General features: G+C 41.0%; 1 protein-coding gene across 1 annotated transcript; it reads left to right on the forward strand.

Moving 5' to 3' along the window:
• The first annotated feature begins 1,012 nt into the window (after nucleotides 1-1,012).
• pla1a (phospholipase A1 member A) lies at nucleotides 1,013-15,572 on the forward strand. The gene is made up of 10 exons (XM_034147460.1): nucleotides 1,013-1,373; nucleotides 2,593-2,818; nucleotides 6,444-6,730; nucleotides 8,224-8,325; nucleotides 10,033-10,125; nucleotides 10,797-10,961; nucleotides 11,856-11,945; nucleotides 12,231-12,336; nucleotides 14,468-14,623; nucleotides 15,427-15,572. The coding sequence occupies exons 1-10, from the start codon at nucleotides 1,307-1,309 to the stop codon at nucleotides 15,515-15,517; spliced, it is 1,383 nt and encodes a 460-aa protein (XP_034003351.1). The 5' UTR covers nucleotides 1,013-1,306; the 3' UTR covers nucleotides 15,518-15,572.
• Nucleotides 15,573-16,320: the final 748 nt, after the last annotated feature.

A 16,320-nucleotide genomic window follows, 5' to 3' on the forward strand; every position in this document is an offset into this window, starting at 1 on the left:
GTATGTCCCCAGAGTCAGAACTAAACATGGAGAAGTTTATTAAGCTCCAAATATCTGGAACAAACTACCAGAAACTACTCTTACTACTTTTAAATCCAGGCTGAAGACTTTTATTTTTGCCGCTGCTTTTAATTGATATATCTCACACTGCACTGTAACTTTTATTCATGTACCTGTGTTACATCCTTGTATGAGTTCTAGTTTGATTAACTGCTAATTTTTGGGAGGAATATGCAATTTAGTGCAAAATATAACTGTGTAATAATCTAAGAAATGCCAGGAATACTTTATTTATTCATCCCTTTCTCTCTTTCTTTCTGTCTTTTAAAAAACAATCCTCCATTAACCACACTTGCACAAAACCTACACATCAAACTGCCTGCACTATTGCTGATACACACATCTGACACCATCATATTTGTTGTTTTTTTTTTGTGTTTTTTCCCTTCAGTGTAAATCCTGTCCTGACAATGAATGCATAACTTATGTCTTGTCTAAATTCTTGTCTCACTTCATGCAATAAAAAATTGACTAAATACAGAAATGGACACAAAATGACTGGCAACTGCAATACTCACTTATTTTCTCTTAAAATGATTACATTTTTATTGTACAATTACTTTACCTTTAAAAATACTTAAATACCAGAGAAACACTATTAAACAAAATAATTAAATTCCACAATTGTAGTTAAGTAAAAAAAAACAGTGTCTACTAGTTTTACTGGTCAAGCATTGGAACTCCCAGTATTTGGCAGCATATTAAAGAGCATTAAAAGCTGAACAATCAATCAGCAAATGATTGATTTCCCAGTGACACACACACACACACACACACACACACACACACACACACACACACACACACACACACACACACACACACACACACACAAACAAACAGTCAGGCCAGAGTCCAGCATTTCAAACAAACGTCCATTGAATGCCAATGAGGTCATGGCTTCACCACTTCTTTACAGCTCTGTACAAACTCAGTCTGGGGAAGAAAAAAATACACAGACAAATGTGATGACCGAGCTAAAGGACGTTCATGAAATAAGTGGAGCTTTACAGGAAAAATAACCATATTAAGAAACATTTGGATAGTTTTATATGGATTCCTGCTTCGCTTGGTGCCAGATAAAAGCTGTGTAGTGATTCCAGAGTTACAACACTGCACAGAGCTGGGATTTTCTCAAGCCAAAAGCTGATTTCCATCAACCAATCTGCGGCTAAAGAGAGCAGCTGAGCACCGTTAAGCACTGATTAAAGCTCCCAGCAGCTTCTCTCCACGCTCACAGCAGAAAATGTCTCGGACACACACACCGGTCCTCCTCTGTGTTCTCACTGTGTGCATCACATCTCTGGTGCTGGGTAAGTGAAGAAGCTCGTCATGGACATCTTTGTTTACCTTCTTCAGCACTTTATCTGGTATTTTTTCATCCAATAGCTCCAGGATACATGTAGAGAAAGGGGTTGAGCTTTAATAATAATATAATTTAGAACTGCGTACTGAGTACTATTGTTGTTTATGCTGGACAATAAATGCATTAAGTGCGGTGTTTTGTTATGAGTTCTTATATTTGCAAATACACGATGATACACTGGCTATTTGTAAGAATAAATACCAATATATCACACCTTATTACCATTTAAAAACTATTTTTCCTCACAAAAACATAATTTGTCTGGGTTGTTGTCATCTGCATTTAAATGTAGTGTTGTTTATTATAAGACATGGGAAGAATATCTTTAAGATTTTCCCTTCACACAACATTTCATATGTGTTGTCATCTGAAGTCAAATACACACTTACTTATTATATTATTATAAGTCTTTACTAAACAAAGATCATGCATAGAGAGCATGTTTCTCAACAAAATAAGATTGATTGAGTAGCTATTGGCTAATAACCAACTGTAGTACTTGGTAGGCACACATAACGATTGACAGACATTACATAATTCCTATCATGCTTACAACTATAAAGCATGGATAAACCTATAAATACATAGTACATTTATCGGTTTAGCTATGAAAATAATTCATACAATTGTTTGCTCAATATCCACCGTTTTCTTTTCACCATATGAAAAAAAATTGTGTGTGTGCGTGTTTTAAGTTCCGCAGGAAGTATTTGGATCATTTATAGAAGTAAAAGTACTAATACTACACTGTAAAAATACTCTGTTACAAGTTAGTAACAAAAATTGAAAATGTTACTTAAGTAAAACTAAGTTCGTATAATCAGCAAGTATTTAATGAAAAAGTATCCAATGCAGAAAAAACTAAACAACTGTCTGCTAGCAAAAATTATCTGTCCTCTGCAATGTCCAAATTGACAAATCAGATTTGAGTATTCAACTAGGCCGTGTGATAAATAAACGTTGTGAAATCTCAGATCAAACGTAGAGTAAGTCAAGGGTCTTGAACATGATGTCTCCAGTGGCCATAATGACTTGAAGTATCATCGTATTGTATGTTTTATTGTCCGAATCTTGAGTTTGCTGTTGTGTGATGCAACATTAAGGAACCCTCAGTACTACACTCACACATAAAAAAGTAACTACATGATATGCTTTTCATTGAGCAGGTACAGATGAAGCTCAGAGTGACGATGAGTGTGCCGACCTGAACAGCTACACCTTCCTGGAGTACCGGCAGCAGAGAGGCAAGGTGCAGGTTCAGTACCTGCTGCTCACCAGGAGGAACATGGACTGTGCAGAGCGCTTCAGACACGAGTCTCTCTCTGAAACACAGCAACCGCCGACTAACTTCAACATCTCCCGCCCAACAAAGGTCATCATCCACGGCTTCAGGTGAGGAGAGGAAACCTTAAAGACCCTTAGCACTCATCCATCACAATACATGCATGTTTAACTTTTTGGTTAGATTACAATGGTTGGGTTATTTATCTTGACGTGTTTCTATATTGAAGTTTAGTTTGTGGTCTTACTGCCGTGTTCGGGTAAAATCTGACCTCAATCATAAATATTGTGTTTTACATTTGATTGCCTCAAGGCCTTATGATATCCTCCACAGTGGGCATTTGGACACATACAATTAATGATGTTTAATGTTTTTTGTGTTAATGTAAGAGCACTTGAAACATACTGGTCAAATTTAACCATCCATCCATCCATCCATCTTCTCCCGCTTATCCATGGTCGGGTCGCGAGGGTAGCGGTTCCAGCAGAGAGCCCCAGACTTTCTTTTCCCTGGCCACATCAACCAGCTCTGACTGGGGGATCCCAAGGCGCTCCCAGGCCAGCGAAGAGATATAATCCCTCCACCTGGTCCTAGGTCTACCCCTTGGTCTCTTCCCAGCTGGACGTGCCTGGAACACCTCCCTAGGGAGGCGCCCAGATGGCATCCTTACTAGGTGCCCGAACCACCTCAACTGGCTCCTTTCGACGCGAAGGAGGAGCGGTTCAACTCTGAGTCCCTCCCGGATGACTGAACTTCTAACCTTATCCCTAAGGGAGACTCCAGCCACCCTGCGGAGAAAACCCATCTCGGCCGCTTGTATCCGCGATCTCGTTCTTTCGGTCATGACCCATCCTTCATGACCATAGGTGAGGGTAGGAACGCAAATGGCCCAGTAGACAGAGAGCTTTGCCTTCTGGCTCAGCTCTCGTTTCGTCACAGCGGTGCGGTAAAGCGACTGCAGTACCGCTCCCGCTGCTCCGATCTCACGCTCCATTGTTCCCTCACTCGAGAACAAGACCCTGAGATACTTGAACTCCTTCACTTGGGGTAAGGACTCATTCCCTACTTGGAGTGGACAGTCCATCGGTTTCCTGCTGAGAACCATGGCCTCAGATTTGGAGGTGCTGATCCTCATCCCAGCCGCTTCACACTCGGTTGCGAACCGATCCAGTGAGTGCTGAAGGTCGCAGACCGATGAAGCCATTAGAACCACATCATCTGCAAAAAGCAGTGGTGCAATCCTTAGTCCACCGAACTGCAGACCCCCTCCCCCACGACTACGCCTCAAAATCCTATCCATGTATATTACAAACAGGATTGGTGACAAAGCGCAGCCCTGGCAGAGGCCAACCCTCACCGGAAATGGGTCCGACTTACTGCCGAGGACCCGGACACAGCTCTCGCTTTGGGAGTATAGAGATTGGATGGCCCTGAGTAGAGACCCCCTCACCCCATACTCCTGCAGCACCTCCCACAGTAACTCCCTGGGAACTCGGTCATACGCCTTCTCCAAGTCTACAAAACACATGTAGACCGGATAAGCATACTCCCAGGCCTCCTCCAGGATCCTTGCGAGAGTAAAAAGCTGACCCCTCGTTCCACGACCAGGACGGAATCCGCATTGTTCCTCCTCAATCTGAGGTTCGACAATCGGCCTGACCCTCCTTTCGAGTACCTTAGAGTAAACTTTCCCGGGGAGGCTGAGTAGTGTGATGCCTCTGTAATTGGCACACACCCTCTGATCCCCCTTTTTGAAAAGGGGAACCACCACCCCGGTCTGCCACTCCTTTGGTACTGTTTCCGACTTCCACGCAACGTTGATGAGACATGTCAACCATGACAGCCCCTCAACACCCAGAGCCTTCAGCATTTCTGGGCAGATCTCATCCACCCCCGGGGCTTTGCCACTGTGGAGTTGTTTGACGACCTCAGTGACCTCCCCCCGGGAGATTGGTGTTGATCCCCCGTCATACTCCAGCTCTGCTTCTAACATAGAGGGCAGAGTTGTCGGATTCAGGAGTTCCTCAAAGTGTTCCTTCCAACGCTCTAACACTCCATCAGTTGAGGTCAACAACGTCCCATCCTTACTGTACACAGTTTAGATGGTTCCCTGCTTCCCCCTCCTGAGGTGTCGGACAGTTTTCCAGAACAACTTTGGTGCCGCCCGAAAGTCCTTTTCCATGTCTTCTCCGAACTTCTCCCACACCCGCTGCTTTGCCTCGGCCACGGCTGAGGCTGCTGCCCTTCGGGCCTGTCGGTACCTTGCAACTGCCTCGGGAGTCCCCCGGGATAACAAATCCCTGAAGGCCTCCTTCTTCAGTCGGACGGCTTCCCTGACCACCGGTGTTCACCAGGAGGTTCGAGGGTTACCGCCCCTTGAGGCACCTAAGACCTTGAGAACACAGCTCCCCGCCGCGGCTTCGGCAATAGAGGCTTTGAACACCGCCCACTCTGGTTCAATGTCCCCAACCTCCACAGGAATGCCCGAAAAGCTCCGCCGGAGGTGTGAGTTGAAGGCCTCCTGAACTTGGGCCACCTCCAGACGTTCCCAGTTCACCCGAACTACACGTTTGGGCTTACCAGGTCTGTCCAGAGGCTTCCCCCGCCACTCGACCCAACTCACCACCAGATGGTGATCAGTTGACAACTCCGCCCCTCTCTTTACCCGAGTGTCCAAAACATACGGCCTCAGGTCCGATGATACGATAACGAAATCGATCATGGACCTTCTGCCTAGGGTGCTCTGGTACCACGTACACTTATGAGCATCCTTATGTTCGAACATGGTGTTTGTTATGGCCAATCCATGACTAGCACAGAAGTCCAGTAACAAACCACCACTCCAGTTCAGATGAGGGGGGCCGTTCCTCCCAATCACGCCCCTCCAAGTGTCTCCATCATTGCCTACATGTGCGTTGAAGTCTCCCAGCAAGATTAAAAAGTCCCCTTCAGGAGCCCCATACAGGACTCTTTCCAGGGTCTCCTTGAAGGGCGTATACTCTGAACTGCTGTTTGGTGCATAAGCACACACAACAGTCAGAGTTTTCCCCCCCCATAACCCGCAGGCGTAGGGAGGCGATCCTCTCGTCCACTCCAACAACGAAGCACCCAACCGGGAGCTTGTGAGTATCCTCACACCCGCCCGGCGCCTCACACCTTGAGCAACTCCGGAGAAGAATAGAGTCCAACCCCTATCCAGAAGTAAGGTTCCAGAGCCGACGCTGTGCGTAGAGGTGAGCCCAACCAGATCCAACTGGTAACGCTCCACCTCCCTCACAAGCTCCGGCTCCTTCCCCCCCAGAGAAGTGACGTTCCACGTCTCCAAAGCCAGCGTCTGGCGCCCAGGTCTGGTCCGTCGAGACCCTCTGCTTTCACTGCCACCCTTCTGGCAGCGCACCCGACCCCATCGCTGTTTCCCATAGGTGGTGGGCCCGCGGGACGGAGAAGCGGAGGTGTTGCCCACGTTGCCTTTTCAGGCTGTGCCCGGCCGGGCTCCGTGGCAAACCCGGCCACCAGACGCTCGCCGACGAGTCCTCCTTCTGGGCCTGGCTCCAGAAGGGGACCCCGGACTTCCTCCGGGCCGGGTATCCTCACTTCCTGTGTCGTCAAATTTAACCGGGAACACTAAAGTAAGGTGTGGAAAACAAACACGACAGGAGAGTTAGGGTGGAAAAAGTTCAGACAAAAGTTAACAGCATGAATTCAAGCTTCACTTGAATTCGCCCCCCCCTGCAGGATTACGGGCAGTAGGCCCACCTGGGTGCGGCTCCTGGCCCACGCGCTGCTGGAGGCCCAGGATGTGAACGTGCTGGTGGTGGACTGGGTCTACGGCGCCTCCTTCGCCTACAACCAGGTGGTGGAGAACTACAAGGAGGCGGCTCTGCAGATCTCCGTGCTCATCAACCAGCTGCAGGAACATGGATGCAAACTGCAGTCCTTCCACTTCATCGGCATCAGTCTGGGGGCGCACGTCGCTGGTTTTGTGGGGACCCTTTTCGAGGGGAAGATAGGACGAATCACAGGTGAGTCTGCACCAAATACATGACACAAATTGGTGCATAAGGAACATGTTGTTCTTTATATATATATAAAAAAATCTTGGTGCCACGTGAGCAGCTTCATAAGGAGTCACAGCTAAAGAATGCATGTACAAAATATGACTCTTGATCCAAGAATGATACAAAATTGCCTCAATAACCATTCTCCCACAATGTAGAGAAACTGCTTTATTCTCAAAGAAACAAACCTAAATATATCCTTATTAGCTAACCAGTTTGATCCAAAAACCAACATACTAGTGTTCTGTGACCATTTCAGTACTGGAATGGTAAAAAATCATTTAAGATGCCATAATTAAAGGTTTTGGAGACCTGGTACACCTGTGCTCTACACTTCAATTTGAAGAAGCACCCTTCTTTGTTACCTGTGCTCTACACTTCAATTTGAAGAAGCACCCTTCTTTGTTACCTGTGCTCCACACTTCAATGTGAAGAAGCACCCTTCTTTGTTACATAAATACCCAAACTATGAAGAAAAACTTCTTGAATATTGTCTGTGAATATGAAACTAAAAGCTGCCACTCTGCTGCAGAACAACAGGGCAGACAGAGTCTCTCAGAGCCTCTCAGCTGTGAATATGATTCACTGTGACCTTGGAAGATAATCCGGGCTCTTCAAAGGACAACAGCACTTTGATAAGAGCCTCTTTGACTCTGCGTACACACTCATCTCTCTAGGAAACACCAGCACACACAAAACTCCACTGTTCTCTGCTTTATAACAGGTATTTTTGTCTGAGTGAGGAGGTTTGAATGAAGGTGAAATTCAGAGACACAGCTGCTGCCTGGAGGCCAGTCATACACAAATAATTATAATATTAATAAGACAAAAGTTAAAAAATAAATAATGATGCATCTTGTCTACGTGTAAAGCTGAAAGAGTGGGAGTTTCTAAATGACATTTTGTTAGTTTATTTCCGGGATTGTCATGAAGAGTGGGTAAATGAAGAGGAATTGACAGGAAAGGGGAACCGTTACTGAATGCAACAAGACTTCCACTGAAAATATATTTAGCAGAAATGAGGAAGATGAAGTCAATGTTTTGTAAGGGAGTCTATTCAGTAATGTCTGACTGTAATTTCCTTTATTTTGTTTTCTGACTGAATCCAAAATAATTCACTATAAGATATCTCCAATTTCTTTATTTTGAATAAAAGATTTCTATTTCTGCTTTCATGCATCTACTGCTGCTCAATTAAACCTCTTTATTCTCACAAAGTGACGTATAAAAAACACATCCAGGTGTTTCTGCATGTCAGCATCAACATAATACTTTATAAGTGCAAACAATTTTAGAAAAAAAGGCTCATGGAGAAAAAATGAAGCTGAAGTTCTCATGTTTCTGACTTTGTATTGAAAATGAACGATGTGTAAATTTGAGTGTGGTAATTCAAACCATTTAGTTAACTAAAGATGCAGTGATGTTTTAGTTTCTAATCTCCTTCTCTGGTCCTGCAGGTCTGGACGTGGCTGGTCCTTTGTTTAAAGGCGCCGACACCTACGACCGCCTCGACCCGTCTGACGCTCTGTTCGTCGAGGCCATCCACACCGACTCTGACTGTGAGACAACTTTCACTTATATCACACAAAGCCAAATAGAATTAGGCTAAATCTCCAACCAAAGTACTGAAGTACACGTGTACCATCATGTCTCCAAGTGTGTTTACAATAGAGGAAGTCATGTGATTCCTCCATGTCAGAAAGGTCAACGGGTGATACAGTTCAACTTTTGAGATTCAAGCATAGTTTATTGTCATTTTGCAACGCAGGGATCATTGGAGCCTGGTCTATTTATTGTAAGCAAGAAAAACATTACAAAACAAAGCAGAACAAAAAGACTAGTGCATCTCTTTTATTTAAATATTGAATGCAGTACATTTTCAATAAGAGGAAAGATAAGCCGTTATTGTTCCCTAGAGCAGTGGTTCTCAACTGGTTGGTCGCGACCCAAAAGTGGGTCGCGGACCCTTTTCGAGTGGGTCGCAGATGTGAAAAAATGTGCATAAAATGCACCCCACCCAAAAAGATGTTTGTATTATTCCCACCCTCAAGCATTTTTCAGGGTATAGTTGTAGGACTAGTACCAATGAATGGAGCAAGTTTCATGAATGTGACACTTTTATTATGTAAGATAGCAAGGGGTGCATAACGTGGCAAAAATATGCTGACAAAGACTATGTAACATTTGTAAACATATATTTTGATTATATGAGAAATATGTAAAATTAAACAATACATTTTAAAGCACGTGTATACAGACAGGACGTAACAATAATAAGAAAAGATAAAAAAAAAAAAAACTGAAAAGGAAGTGAGGAATGAATTTCGACACCACTACCATCAAATACGGAGCGAAAAGTTTAACCACAAGAATCAAGACTATATGAGCTACCACTAAACAACTCACAGTCTGAAAATTACCATTTAATAAAAACCCTGAACGTTTACTTTTCCTTTTAAACATCGTTTTAAGGTGTAAACGTGTCATTTAGAAATGCGCGTTCCCGTGACAAGGGGGGCATTTCATGATGGGGGTGCATAATTTGACACAACACCGGAAGTCCCCACGGAGAATAACTTTGCGGTAGAACTACTCTTTATACATCCATGGGTACAACTTCAGATCAAAATGAACACAATAAAATATGACCCCCGGTTTGATGATTGACAGGTCACAGAACAATGGGGGCTACTACCCTTACCCACAATTTAAAGTAATTCACACAGACTATCTCCTCTTTGCTCTTCTCTGTGTGGAGCAGCAAGTTCAGCTGTCAGAACTAAGTGAAAAACAAACAATGGCATCAAATATTATTAATATGTCGGGTAGTAATAGATGTATTTATTTTCTTCTCAGAGTGTACCAGAATGCGTAGTTTATATGTTAGTATTTCTAAAAATCTCCTTCTGGGGTTGGGTTTTCAGCATGTGTGCCTTTTTATGTTACACAGTTCAGCTTTGAGTCCATCATCTCATTAAACCTTATTTAAAGCATTCTTTAGTTCTGTGAAGGGATATATGCACTGTACTTCACTTTAATTAATATTGTATGTTGAAAAGCGTATATATTACAGCACGATTTTTTTGTTGAATAGATATGAGTGGTTCGAAATTTCGGGTCACGATTTATTGACAAAGGAAAAAGTGGGTCCCGAGGCCTGACCAGTTGAGAACCACTGCCCTAGAGGGTACATTTGGAAAGCAATGGTAATGGACAAAGTAAATAAAAAGATAACTTATTGCTTCAACGATTATCTGCATCATCAGATTTTGGGATTTCCATTTCTGTCGGTCATGTGGATTTCTTCCTGAACGGAGGGAAGGATCAGACAGGATGTGCTCGCTCCAGGTTCAGCTCACGTAAGATGACACTCACTTAAACCAGAGGTAGAAGGTAAATAAGTACATTTACTCAACGTGCGTACAGGTTTAATGTACTTTACTCAAATATTTACATGTTCTGCTACTGTATACTTTGTAGATTCAGCTTCATGTAATCAAAAACTACATTTAGCTGTACAATTATGAAATAAGATAACTTGATTGATAGGGGAGAATTCACATGTTACTGAGCAGTCTCTCAAATAATTCAAATGAGCCCTATCGCCACATTGTAATCATGCATCAATAGATCAATAGTCATACTCCAGTCATATCTGAAATGGGACATTGACATTCATACACTTTTGTATTTAAAATATATTTTATCGCTAATGCTTTTTCAATTTGACTCGTTGTAATATCGGACTCTTAGTTTATAAATCATTTTAACATATTTATTGCCATTTTTATTTTATTTAAGGAGCTAAGCAGTTATTCCACCATTGATTTAAAACCTACAAGGTTGAGTATCTGAAAAGGAAAGCTTTGATTGTTGCTTTAACACCAGAAATGTGCCTTTTATCATCAAGAAGTCATGATTAAAAATGCAATAATGGATCCCAGTTGTACACATTTAAATACCCCTTACTTCCTGCAGACATGTAGCTGCCTGAGTGTTTGAGTTTCGTCACTTCCTGTCTCCCCCCCAGTGTTTGGTTATGTGCTGTGTGACCACATGAGGGCGATCTACGTCTACATGAGTGCGCTGAACGGCTCGTGCCCGCTGGTGGGGGTCCCGTGCTTCAGTTACGAGGACTTCCTGCAGGGACGCTGCCTGACCTGTGACGCCTTCAAGGGCAAATGTCCCACTATAGGTGAGGAAGCAGGGAGTGCTGCTTTTATATAGCTTTTTATTATTTTCTGCATTGTTATTAATATTTATTCAGCTTTTATATGACGTGAACTCTTCAAACATGATGCTTTCGACAAGATGGAAAGTAACTAAGTATTATTATGGTCAGAGGTTGAATGTTGAAGTACATTTACTCAAGAATTTAAGTAACATTTAGAGGTACTTGACTTTATTTTCGAATCATTCTACTTTACACTTTTTCTCCATTTCATTTTGTGGGCAAATGTTGTACTTCTTACTTAATTTGACATATATTCTACTTTGCAGATTGTTATTTATACATAACTATAAATCATGACATATTATTTTTAGGTTGAGCTACCTGGCAGTCTTAGTAATGTGTCAATAATTATAATACAATCATTTAACATATATGATTCTGAAATTAGCCACACTGCATATTTTTACAAATGGTACTTAAATATAGTGTTTACCATTTTGAATGTTGGACTTTTACTCAGAGTATTTTAACACTGTTATAATGCTACTTTTTCTTAGGTAAAATATCTGAGCACTTCTCCCACCACTGACATTTGTTTAGTTTTATTGTTTCTTATAATGTGTTTTTCTACTGTACTACTCCACGTGGGGTAAAAGAGTCTGTAATAGATGTTTCCATCAGAGCGTGGACATCGTATAGTTTAATATATACAATGGTTATGTTCGTTTCGTCCTCTGTTAAGTCTCAGTATCACCAGCAGGTATGACGTCAGCGTCTTATCGTACAACCCCCTGGCACACGCACACACACGCACTGATACAGAGACAGTTATCTACATGGGGCCCTGTAAAATAATGTGTGACGTTAAATCTGACATATAATGTGACCCTAAATCATGTGTGTGTGTGTTTCCAGGTTTGGCAGAAAACAGTGGGATCTCCATATCTCCGTTACCCAAAGAGCAGAAGCTTTTCCTCCTCACGACTTCTTCATCACCTTTCTGCAGTGAGTATCTGAACCAATTTAGTGCCAAACAATCTTAATGATAAATTAATTCTGTAATTGTTATCTTGCTCAATACTAAGGCTAGAGGTGGTTGTAAGTTTGGTTTATGTCTGTCTTTTTTCCCCGTAATTATACACTTCAAACGCAGATTTTAGCATTATTTTAAGTTTTAAAGGCCGCTTTAATACTCTGTACATGTTTCATATTGTGTTCTACTTTAGAGTTTATATTTTGTAGGTAGATGTTGAAGCTCAGTACTAACTACATGTCTCTGTCTGTGCTCAGCTCATCAGATCCTGCTGCAGGTGGAGGTTTCTCCTCTGGATAAGAGCGCTGAGGTGGAGGTGACGCTGGTGACGGAGAACCAGGGGACCGAGCAGAAGCTCCCGCTGTGAGTTCAACATCTGTAACTTTGGAGGAAATTCTTAAGAGAAACTGATAAATGATTCATGGACAAAGTTTGTCTTTTTTATATTTAATAAAGTAATAAAGAAAGTCAATATACAAGTGAAATCGATCTCAAATGTAGGAACATAGCTACTTCATCCTCAGAGGATAGAGAAGTTCTGCACCCAGAACGCAGCTTACAGTCACACTATAAAGTAGAGAATAGCCAACTGGTCCCACCCTTAAATTCCCTTAAGCATCATCTCCACCATTAAACCATAAAAACCCCTCGTCCTTAACCATTTGCATATCCCCCTTTTACACTTCCTTTTGCCCTCCTGAAATGTAAATCCTTAACATATGTCTCTGTTAAAAACATACAAGACTAAAAATACCATTTAACAGTGTAAAAGGCAATCAGAGTATAAGACTATATGTTTTAAATCAGGGGTGTCAAACTCAATTTAATCGCGGGCCACAACAGCATTAAGGCTGCACTCAAAGGGCCGGTTGTAACTTTAAGACTATATAAAAATACATATATAAATATATATATATATATAAAATCATGTATTATATTACATTATTGCCTCTGCATTGGATTATTATTGGATAGGGTAATAACTTCATAATTAACTAAGTCTGAAAGCAGAAGTCTGGGGCAAATAATTGCAAGTCTCTTCAGTGAGTATGTCACAAAATGATTTAAAAAGAAAAGCTGGAAAAAAAGTCACAATCAAAAAAAAAAGGAAGTAACATTTAAAAAAAAAGATTCTGAGAAAAATGTCTAATTTGAGATGTATTGTGGGACATGTAGTTTATGGGCAACGTGCTTCTGTAAATCATCATGTAACCGTATAATAAACATATAATATTCTTTGCAAGCTCTTGTGGGGCCACAGAAAATGAAGTCACGGGCCGGATTTGGCCCCCGGGCCTTGAGTTTGACACCCCTGTTTGAAATGATTATATGATAATTTGACACGACAGTAACCACACTATTTTATTCACTTTTATACAAGTGCACCACAGCTCAGGGTTTTGCAGATTGCACAGTAGCAAAACAACTCGTTTTCATCCACAATCCCTATTACTAAATCAAACCTACAGCATGTGACTGAATTTCCCCACGGAGATTAATAAAAGGTCCATCTTATCTCATGTGACTCCATGCACATGCTGTGACCCAAAAACCAGTACTGTAACTTTTATTTTTTTGCTAGAAAAGCTGAGCAGGCAGATTTATTTTTAAGGAGATAAAATAAATCTATTTAAGTAAAGGCCTCTTTACTTTCTCACAGTAAAGAGGCCCGGCAGGTGCAGCTGCATATAGTGTAACAGAAACATTTTCAACATACCGTGTGTGTAGGTTCACATTAGTCCTAGATATAGATACTTACAAAAGACTATTGTAAAATTAGGCTAGCAAATCATATTATTCAGTATTTCGTTACATCGTTATTTTATATTTAATATATTACACAATGTATTTTAGGCATTGTTTTTGTATACTGTTATTTATTTATTTGTAATATAATATTTCCTTGCTTTCACCCTATACTATATCTCCCATCCATATCATACTATATTATGTAAATATGTTACAGATTGTTTCCTATATTAAGCATGTATTGCATTTATTGAGTTAAAGGTTTACCCTTGTCATGTTAGGGTTATTAAACAAGTAGACGTTTAAAATATGGAGCCAGTTTTAGTTACTAGTATAGTACTGTAGCATCATATCAGCACACACATGTTTTTCTTATATACATGGTAACTATGTATAAAGTAGCATAACGTGGAACTATTAAAAATATAAGTACCTCTTCGTACATTACTTCTCTACAACATTGAGTGATTTGCTTTTTAAAGTTAACTTAAGGAAAGGATCTAAATACTTCTTTCACCACTGGTTTATGTGTTTGTATTAAAAAGTGGAACAATACTAAAAACTGTTGAGTGTGTTTCACATTGTTAAATCAAAACGAGTGAGAGCGCAGTCAGTTGTAGTTATTTATTTAAGCAATAAACACAGTAGCAAATAAATGTCCTCCTGAGTGATGAATGTTTATTATCTTAAAATGTGAGTCTGGCCTTGTGTGATTATGACAACATTGTTTACGTGTGTGTTTCAGTCGGAAAGACACGACTGTGTACAGCGTGGTGTTGTCTCACCCCGTCGCTCTGTGTGAGATCAACTCCATGAAGATAAAGAACACTGGAAATCGCTTCTACAGGCAGGGAGACATCCACGTGAAATCTGTCTGCCTCTCAGAGATCCCCTCTCAAAGGTACACACACACCATGTATACATCACTTCAGGGGACATTACATTGACTTGCATGCATTTCCTGGAGGCTTATCCTAACCTTAACCATAACCAACACATGCCTTACCCTAACCCTCACCAAGTCTTCACCCTAAAGTTGACCTCCATGTTGTCCCCATAAGGGAGGCGAGTCCCCACACGTGACTATGTAAACAGATGTAAGTCCCCAAAAGTATAGTAATGCTAACACACACACACCAACCAGTGGTGGATTGTAACCATAGGTACAACATTAAGCTACTTGACACGAGTAATTCCATTTTATATAACTTTATACATAAACTCCACTACATTTCAGAGGCATATATTGGATTTTTATATGTCAACATTTGTTTTAGTAATTTTTAGATCACAATTTTTTTTTGTATATTCTTGTCCTGTGAAAGCAGGTATCTCCAGATGTGTTCTCTATAAGGGCCCTATTGTGCTCATTTTCTGGTTTGATAATTGTATTTAGTGTCTCTACTGATACATGTGTACATGCTTTTATGTTCAGAAAGTGCTTTATTTGTGTCCCTCTGCCTGTGCTGCAGCACTAAAACCTATACAACACACTACAGGAAAGAGACGACTCCAAAAAGCATAATAGACCCTTTTTTGTTGAAGTTTGAAAATAAAAACAAATGCAATACTTGTGAACCATGCTGGTGATGTTCTATTTTGACTGAAGATGTGTTGTCGAATACTTCCTCATCTGTTTTAACATTATAATTGTTTTCTGCTTTAAAGAAAAGGTTAGAAATGTAAACTATATCTCTGTTTCAGCCGAGAGGAGCCGCTGTGTGTGAACAACATCGACATCAGACGAGGAGCTCCGTGGTCACATGACTTCGTGCAGGTGTGTGGCTCCTCCTGAAGAAATTAGACCTTCTCTTGAAATATGCTTTTAATAAAAAAGACTCCCATCTGTTTCACATTTTCTCCACCTTAGTTAATGATCAGCCAAAGCAGCTCTGAAATGTTATCTGGTTAGTTACAATATCTAATCAGGTATTGGGATGTTCAAGGTTTCTGATATCTTTTCTGACTTACAGTTTTAATGGTGCTTCGAGGAACTTCCTATGGGGGAACCTTAGCGATTTTTGGCCTTTGCAAACCCTTTACATCAGGGGTGTCAAACTCAAGGCCCGGGGGCCAAATCCGGCCCGTGACTTCATTTTATGCGGCCCCACAAGAGCTTGCAAAGATTATAATATGTTTATTATACGGTTACATGTCGATTTACAGAGGCACGTTGCCCATAAACTACATGTCCCACAATGCATCTCAAATTATGCCTTTTTTTTCCCTTAGAATTTGACTTTTTCTCAGAATCTGACTTTTTTTACAAAATGTCACTTCTTTTTTTTGACTTTCTCCAGAATGTGGCTTTTCTTTTTAAATCATTTTGTGACATGCACACTGAAGAGACTTGCAATTATTTGCCCTAGACTTCTGCTTTCAGACAAAGATAATTATGAAGTTATTACCCTATCCGATAATAATCCAATGCAGAGGCAATAATGTTATATAATACATTATTTTATATATATTTATATAATCTTATATATAAAACTGGCCCTTTGAGTGCAACCATAATGCTGATGTGGCCCGAGATGAAATTGAGTTTGACACCCCTGCTTTACATGCACAAAAACCGATATAACTCACAGCAGACAG

Source organism: Trematomus bernacchii, unplaced genomic scaffold, assembly GCF_902827165.1.
Source record: "Trematomus bernacchii unplaced genomic scaffold, fTreBer1.1, whole genome shotgun sequence".
Taxonomy (NCBI): Eukaryota; Metazoa; Chordata; class Actinopteri; order Perciformes; family Nototheniidae; genus Trematomus; species Trematomus bernacchii.